Source organism: Aquarana catesbeiana, linkage group LG10, assembly GCF_042186555.1.
Source record: "Aquarana catesbeiana isolate 2022-GZ linkage group LG10, ASM4218655v1, whole genome shotgun sequence".
NCBI lineage: Eukaryota > Metazoa > Chordata > Amphibia > Anura > Ranidae > Aquarana > Aquarana catesbeiana.
Window position 1 is genome coordinate 8,522,422 of NC_133333.1, and position 8,921 is coordinate 8,531,342.

General features: G+C 49.5%; 1 protein-coding gene across 1 annotated transcript; it reads right to left on the reverse strand.

Annotated features, from left to right (window-relative positions):
• Positions 1 to 1,323: 1,323 nt before the first annotated feature.
• On the reverse strand, positions 1,324 to 8,921 carry LOC141110296 (phospholemman-like; the record flags this gene model as incomplete). The annotated part of the gene is given in 5 exon segments (XM_073601591.1): positions 1,324 to 3,662; positions 3,959 to 4,000; positions 5,489 to 5,538; positions 6,037 to 6,073; positions 8,847 to 8,921. Coding segments are annotated over 4 exon segments (185 nt in total), but the record flags the coding sequence as incomplete, so codon positions are not given.

The following is an 8,921-nucleotide window of genomic DNA, read 5'->3' on the forward strand; positions in this document are numbered from 1 at the left end:
AGGGGAAAATCGCAGGTGCGTGTTATACGCCGATCCCCTGCGATCCCGAGCTGTCACAACTTCAAAATCGCCGACCGCGATTTGAAAATGGCGCCGAAATACACAGAGCCGGTCCTCGGCTCTTCCCGGCGGCTCTCGTTCACTTTCGGCTCCACTCGTAGTCCCGAACGAGAGCCGCCGGGAAGAGCCGAGGACCAGCTCTGTGTATTTCGGCGCCTTAAAATCAGGGGAAAATCGCAGGTGCGTGTTATACGCCGATCCCCTGCGATCCTGAGCTGTCACAACTTCAAAATCGCCGACCGCGATTTGAAAATGGCGCCGCCGGCGCCAAAATACACAGAGCCGGTCCTCGGCTCTTACTGGCGGCTCTCGTTCACTTTCGGCTCCACTCGTAGTCCCGAACGAGAGCTGCCGGGAAGAGCCGAGGACCGGCTCTGTGTATTTCGGCGCCTTAAAATCAGGGGAAAATCGCAGGTGCGTGTTATACGCCGATCCCCTGTGATCCCGAGCTGTCACAACTTCAAAATCGCCGACCGCGATTTGAAAATGGCGCCGCCGGCGCCGAAATACACAGAGCCGGTCCTCGGCTCTTCCCGGCGGCTCTCGTTCACTTTCGGCTCCAGTCGTAGTCCCGAACGAGAGCCGCCGGGAAGAGCCGAGGACCGGCTCTGTGTATTTCGGTGCCGGCGGCGCCATTTTCAAATCGCGTTCGGCGATTTTGAAGCCCAGGATGGCAGGGACAGAGGATCGAAGGCTGCACTGGGGAAGGCTGCACTGGGGAAGGCTGCACTGGGGAAGGCTGCACTGGGGAAGGCTGCACTGGGGAAGGCTGCACTGGGGAAGGCTGCACTGACAAGGCTGCACTGACAAGGCTGCACTGACAAGGCTGCACTGACAAGGCTGCACTGGGGCAAGGCTGCACTGAGAAGGCTGCAATGATGGGCATTTAAATGTAAGTTTTTTTCCCTTCAACTTCCCTCCTAAAAGTTTTTTTTTCCTTAAAATTCCCTCCTAAATTGGGGTGCGTGTTATACGCCGATAAATACGGTATATAAATACAGACCAGCCTGTGGACATCAACACTGATGATTGGGTGCACATTGGCTTCTTTTCATTACAAAAATATAAATAAAGTAAATAAAATAAATAGATGAATTATATAAATACAGACCAGCCTGTGGACATCAACGCTGATGATTGGGTGCACATTGGCTTCTTTTCATTACAAAAAAAATAAAATGGATAAAATAAATGGATTAAATAAATAAAATACATAGATAAATAAAGAATAAAAACATAATTTAAGAAAAAAAGCTACAAGAATCGTTCCAAAAATGTTTCCTTTTATTACATTATATTCTACAGGTTTTGTAGTCTGTCACTATTGATAAAAGCGTTTACATTTTAATATTATTAAACGTTTTCTCTTCTGATATTGCAACTTTTGTATCGTTGGATTACAAGTGACGTAAAATACTTTTCTGTACATTTCATCATCTGGATTTCTTACATTTTATATATTAATCCAAATCAATCTGGACGTTTTTATCATTTATGATTTCCTATATACATTATGTAACATTTTTTTTTTTTTCGTTGTGTATTCCTGTGAGCACTTGTTTGGGGGGGGGGGGATTCTAAGGACCACTCGGAAGCTGTTTTGGGGCGTGGGGGAGGGAAATTAAGAGAACGCCAGTTTATTTGTTTTGGGATCACACTGGTGCGAAAGGCGATGTGATTTTTTAAATCTTTTTTTGGAGTTGTCACCAGGATAGAAATAGAGGATAAATCTTTTAATGGGGACACCTCTTCTGAGGTGGGAAGAAGGGATTTTCCCTCGAGCGCAGTGTGGGAAACCTGCAATCTGTGCACGCTTCCCATACCGTATTTAAATTACAATGCCCTTGCGGTCCGCAGTAGGCGTCAGTGCAATGTTAACACTCCGAACACAAGTTGCAAACACAGTGCGTTTTTTTGCCTGCACCGGATCGCACGGTACAAAACGACCATGCGATCCGGCTGCAGTGCGTTTCTAAAATTGGTGCAGGCATTTTTTTTTCCCACAACGAATGGACTCAAGATCGCACCGCACTGAATCGCATATGTATTGCACAGGAATGCGGTACGATTCCTGTGTGATTCGTAGCCTGAACCTGGACAAGTTCGTACCAGATGCAGTCCAGTGCGGTTGTGTTCTGCATCAAAAACGCATGCACGGTATTTATCGTGGATTCCAATGGCCCTAGTTCACACCAGTGCAGTGCGTTCCAGTGCAGTCAACAAAAAATAGAATGTGTTGAATTTATTTTTTATCTGTATGGAACGTGGCGGCGCCAAAATCACATGACAAGTCGCACAAGTGTGAATGGGGTCTTGTGCGACTTGTTATGCGACTTTGGACATCAAAAACATCAAGTCACACCCAATGTTTTCTAATGATAACCATTCATATATGCGTGACTAAGGCTGGGTTCACGCTATCTTCGCATGCGGCTCACAGCAGGGGTCCGGTGCGTCCCAGTTCAACGTTTCAGGTCCGATTTCAGCCCGAATTTTTGTCTGAATTCAGACCAAAAGACGCACAGGACCCCCTGTGCACATTCGTACCGGAGATAAGTGAACTGTCTCCATAGAGAGCCGGTCACACCCTCCTGCTATTGCGAATTGGATGCGCATCCAATTCGCAATAGTGTGAACCCAGCCTTAAAGTCGCAGCGACTTCAAAGCAGTTCATGCACTACTTTTGTTTTTCGACTGTCGTGCAACTCTGGAGGGCCATACACTTCAATGTTAATCCTCAAAAGTTGCATGAAAGTCGCACCTGAATTTTTTTTTTTTTTTTTTAAATGCAACAGTGGGTCCAACAAGAGGGACAAGAAGTCACATCCAAGTCGCACCCATCCAAAGTTGCATCCCAAAGTCGCAGCAAGTGTGAATGGATTGGGGGTTTGCATTGAAAACCTCAATCGGTGATTACCGGGAATGAGCAAAAATTGGCTTTTTGTTTTCCTGAAATTTCTGCAATTTTGGAGATTTCCAAAAAATTTCACAATTTTGGGAAATTTTCATTGGGTGGGGTCTCCTGCGAAAAGCTAAATGGAGGTGACGTTTGGTGACTTTTAGGGGTGCAATGGGCTTTGAGGGCTACAGGAGCTCTTGTCGCTTATCTTGGACTTTTTCTTCTTTCAAACTGCATTGGAATCATTATTTTAATTTTTTTTTTTTTCCCCCCAAAAAAGAAAAAAAAATCCTCTAATCTCTTAAAGTGAAGAGTGGTTTAACCCTCCAGTATCTACCAAAAGAAACGAAAATGTTGGTTTTGGGTGGGATGACCTCCTTTAAAGCTGCCTGGAATACAAAAAGTCTGTGTTGCTCCCCCACAGTAGCCAATCAAATTCAGCCTGCCGGGTTCCAAGCGTGAAAGGAGTTGCGTAAGACGGCGGCGGGCGGTTCGAATCCTGGACGCCTCTGTGGTTTTTTTTTTGGTAGTGGGGGACGTTGCGTGACGCACAGTAAACCCTTTTTCGGCCGGTTGTGTTCTTCGTGTGCGTTGTGTTCTCTGGTGGTCGGGGGGACGGCGGGTTCTCTATTCAGCAGGAAGTGTAGCAAATGGACATGTGCAGCATTACAGTAATTGGGTCCGGGCCCCGGGGAGATCGCAGCTGTCGATAGATAAAAAAAAAATAGAGAGAGTCAGTCACCGCCCACCGCTTTGCCTTCGCACACAATGCATCTCCTTAAAGTGAAACGCCATCTTTTATTAAAGGGACTGGGTGGAGCAATGGAGCTGAGCCAATCACGGCCCTGGAACTATCTGGTTGGTTCAAACGGGGGGGGGGGGATGGGCCATCTAGTTAATTGAGAATCCTGGGAGCTATGGGCTGGGAATGGAGGATTCTGATTGGAGATTAAATCACACAAAAAAAAAAAAAAATGGCGCGGACATAGTATGTCTCACCTCTCCGTCCCGGTCAGAGCTATACTCTCCTGGTGGACAGACCTGAAAAAATATGTTACATGGAAATCATCAGAACCTTACATGTGGCAAAAGTACAAAAATGGGTACATTTGTGTATTGTTCTTTTCCTTTCCTTCCCTTACCCGTCTGTGCTCTGCTTTACCTTTCCCCCGCCCTGGCCTTTCCCTTTCTCTTTTTGATTGCCTTTGCCTTACACTTTCCGCTTTATCCTGCCTTCTGTTTCTTGCTTTTCTTCTTCCCATTTCCCTGACTACATTCCTTCATTGCAACCTCTCCCTTACTCCTTGCCTTTCCACTTGCCCTTCTCCCTCTTGTTTCTTCTTGACTTTTTTATTTCCTTTTACACAATTATTTTTCTTTTCATCTCTCTCCTGCTTTTTTTTCTTACTTCTTGGCTTTCTTCTTTTTACAGTATATCCCATTACCCTTACCTTCCCCATGACTCTTGCCTTTCCTTTTTCTTTTGTACTCACTTTTTTTTTCTTGCCTTTACCTTACCCCTTGCCCCATGTTTCTTCCCCTTACCCGTTGCCCTTTCTCCCCCCTTTACTCTTATTATACCCTTTGCCCTTTTCTTTTCTCCAGACCTTGTTTTTAGTTTTTGTCCCTCTTTTATTCCTTGCCTCCCTATTCTCCCTTTCATGAGCCATTCCTTTACTCATTTAATTGTCCTTTCCCTTACCCCTTGTTCCTTCTCCTAAAATGTACCCTTTTGTTTTCTCCTGACCCTTCCTTTATGCTTTGTCCTTCTTTTCTTCTCTTCTTCTTTTATTCCTTGCCTTTCCATTCTCCCTTTACTTATCCTCTCCCTTACCCATTTCCTTATCCTTTCCCTTACCCCTTGTCCTTTCTTCTTATCTTGCCCTTTGCTCTTTTTTCTTTTCCCCTGACCCGCAGCCGGCTTCCCGGCCCACGCTCCTTAACAACCAGCTTTTACTGTGCCCTGATTGGGCCAAAGCTTGGCCCAATCAGGGCGCAGAATGCACTGTGCAGGGTGGCTTCGTCAGTTTCATTCCAGGATGCTGTATTGTCCCAGAATGAAGGTGCCCGGGCCCCCGGGACAGACCTGCAAAATGCGGGACTGTCCCGGCCAATCCAGGACACGTAGTCATCCTATCCAGGGGTAGGGTTCCCTTGCCATTTCTTATTATTTTACCCTTTACCCTTTTCCTTGACTCCTCCTTTACTCTTTGTGCATCTCTTTTTATTCCTTTCCTTCTCTAATTTCCTTCACTTTTTCAGCATGCAGTATTTGCTATATCTCTACAATGTATCCATTACATTTATTCCTAAGTGTACTTCTCTTCTCTCTGCGAATGGAAGTCCTCTGCATTGTGTCTGCCTCCAAACAGAACTGTAAACTTATTATTATGGTCTGTCCTTCTCTGAACATTAAATAATATGTACATAAACCGAAATGCAGACCCTTTTATAGGCTCACTATGGCAGGCTCACACAGTACAAACATTGTACATGCAGCCCCCCCCCCCCCGTCCTACTTATACATACGTCTGATGGAGGCGCGGAGAGTTCCCTCCTCTTCAATGGGCTCCCCGGTTCTACCAGAGGAAAGAAGGATTATTGAATGGTTTGCAAGTCTGCAATTCAATTTAAACTGTATAGCAGAGCTGCAAATTCTATACATGTACGATATTTTCTATGCAGCCATGTCCGACCTAGTCCATGATTGACAGAACTGAAAACTGAATGAAAAGGGCGGGGCCAGGGACAGCCAGGCTGGGGAGGAATGGGTTAGATGACGCTGGATGTCCCCTAGCCAGGAAATGACGCGGACACCATCTGACATGCAGCAGCTTCTAATGCACATTGTGAGAAGCTCACAGTGTGCGGTGCAATCGGAGGAAGGCGTTTCAGTCCAGGAGGGGAGCCGGTACAACTGTGCAAGACTGAAGGGAAGGCCGGGGGTCAGATTTAACGTCTTCTGAGCATGTGCCAACAAGATGGATGTGTGACTCTATAAATAAATATTTGGGTGGCAGCGCTCCAGAGCAAATGGGAAATAAAACTGGGAGGGCGGTAATAGAAGATCACTTTACCTTTGTTGCTGGTTGAATTTGCAGCGACATTTCCTGCCTGGAACAGAAAACAAAAAACAAAAGTTGTGTGAGACGAGGACGAGGATTGGACGGTGGAGACAGAAGAGATCATCAGGAGATACAATGTATCATCAAGACTGAGAGTGATCAAAGTATAGGGAAGACCTCCCACCCCCCCATCACCCCCCCCCCCATCACCCCCCCATCACCCCCCCATCACCCCCCGGAGTCAGGGTTATAGCGCGCTCTCCCGGCTCTGGGGCTTTATTTTTAGTTCCCTTTTACCATTTATAAATATTTTACTATTCAAATAAATATATATTTTTTAGCTGACTGTTGTCTGAGAAAAGGTTAACCCCTTCCTGCCCCACCCAGGCTTCCCTTTAAGAGGGGGGGGGGCAGGGAAGATTAGCCAATCATGTGACCACTGTGATTTATTGTCACACTACAGTAGTCACATGATCGGCAGCCGATAAATATAAATCATTAGTGGGGACCAAGAGCGGTCTTTCACGGCTCAGACTGCAACACCTATAGTCAGAGAAAGGGTTCGCTCATATCATTTCCAAAAAAGTACAAATATTTATGTGTGTAGATTGCTGTGTTTTAGATCTCATTTACGATTGTGGTTGGGGGTCAGAAAAAACGCACAGATGAGCCACATTTTTACTGTATCCCCAACCGCTTTCCCTTCAACCTTAAATGGCCCTTATGTGCATTACATTTCTCTCTCTCCCTTCTCTTCCCCCTCTCGTTCCCTCCCTCCCCCCTCTCATTCCCTCCCCCCCTCTCCCTCCCCCCTCTCTCTCCTCTCCCTCTCTCTCCCTCCCCCCCTCTCCCCCCCTCCCCCCTCTCCCTCCCCCCTCTCACCTCTCCTCTCCCCCTCTCTCTCCTCTCCCTCTCTCTCCCTCCCCCCTCTCTCTCTCCCTCCCTCCCCCCTCTCTCTCTCCCTCCCCCCCTCCCCCTCTCCCTCCTCCCCCTCTCCCTCCTCCCTCCTCCCTCCCCCCTCTCTCTCCCTCCTCCCCCCTCTCTCTCTCCTTCTCTCCCCCCTCTCTCCCCCCTCTCTCTCTCCTCTCTCACTCCCTCCCCCCTCTCTCCCCCCTCTCTCTCTCCTCTCCCTCTCTCCCCCCTCTCTATCTCCTTCTCTCCCCCCTCTCTCTCTCCTTCTCTCCCCCCTCTCTCTCCTTCTCTCCCCCCCTCTCTCCCCCTCCCCCCTCTCTCTCCCTCTCTCCCCCCTCTCTCCCCCCTCTCTCTCTCCTCTCTCACTCCCTCCCCCCTCTCTCCCCCCTCTCTCTCTCCTCTCCCTCTCTCCCCCCTCTCTATCTCCTTCTCTCCCCCCTCTCTCTCTCCTTCTCTCCCCCCTCTCTCTCCTTCTCTCCCCCCCTCTCTCCCCCTCCCCCCTCTCTCTCCTCTCCCTCCCCCTCTCTCTCTCTCTCTCTCTCTCTCCCTCCCCCCCTCTCTCTCCCTCTCTCCCCCCCTCTCCCTCCCCCCTCTCTCTCTCTCTCTCTCTCCCTCCCCCCTCTCTCTCCCTCTCTCCCCCCCCTCCCCCCTCTCTCTCTCCCTCCCCCCCTCCCCCCTCTCCCTCCCCCCTCTCTCTCTCCTTCTCTCCCCCCTCTCTCCCCTTCTCTCCCCCCTCTCTCTCTCCTCTCCTCTCTCACTCCCTCCCCCCTCTCTCCCCCCTCTCTCTCTCTCCTCTCCCTCTCTCCCCCCTCTCTATCTCCTTCTCTCCCCCCTCTCTCTCTCCTTCTCTCCCCCCTCTCTCTCTCCTTCTCTCCCCCCTCTCTCTCCTTCTCTCCCCCCTCTCTCTCCCCCTCCCCCCTCTCTCTCCCTCTCCCCCCTCTCTCTCTCTCCTCTCCCTCCCCTCTCTCTCTCTCTCTCCCTCCCCCCTCTCTCTCCCCCCCTCTCTCCTCTCCCTCTCTCTCTCCCCCCTCTCTCTCCCCCCTCTCTCCTCTCCCTCTCTCTCTCCCCCCTCTCTCTCCCTCCCCCCTCCCCCCTCTCTCCTCTCCCTCTTCTCTCTCTCTCTCTCTCTCTCTCTCCCCTCCCCTCTCTTGCTCGCTCTTTCTCCCCCTCCCTCCCTCTCTATTCTGTCTCTCTCTCCCCCATTGCTCTCTTCCCTTCTCTCTCTCTCTCTCCCCCTCCCCCCTCTCGCTCTCCCCCCCTGTCTCTCCTCTTTCTCTCTACCTCTCTCTCCCTTTCCCCCCTCTTGCTCTCTCCTCTCTCTCCCCCTCGCTCTCTCTTTCCCCCTCGCTCTCTTCCCTTCTCTCTCTCTCTCCCCTCTCTCCCCCCCCTCTCTCTCCCCCCCTCCCCCTCTCTCTCTTCCCTTCTCTCTCTCTTCCCTTCTCTCTCTCTTCCCTTCTCTCTCTCTTCCCTTCTCTCTCTCTCTTCCCTTCTCTCTCTCTTTCCCCCTCGCTCTCTTCCCTTCTCTCTCTCTCTTCCCTTCTCTCTCTCTCCCCCCCCCCCCCCCCATCTCTCCCAATTCAAATTGGCTTTATTGGCAGGACCAAATACATTTTAGCATTGCCAAGGCAGTTGAGTTTGTAAGGGAATCACCAGATCACACAGGGAGGGTGAATCTCCCCAGCGGGGACACAGATGAAGAGGTCGCCTTCATACAACCAAAATGTATTGGAATTTCCCAAAAACCTCCCAATGAATACATTGTTTCTGGGTCTTGTGACAATTTTGTGGCGCTCTCATATTTTTTTTTATTTTTATTTTTTTTAACGTAAAGCGATGATAACCTGAAGGGGGTTCCAACCCCTCCCCCCACCAAAAACTGGACCAAGATCTGGATTTAAACTTTTTCTCACTCAGGATGATGAGAATTCCCAGGATGAAGAGAACTCCGGCAAACACCAGACCGCCGATCCGCAGCGTCGTATAAT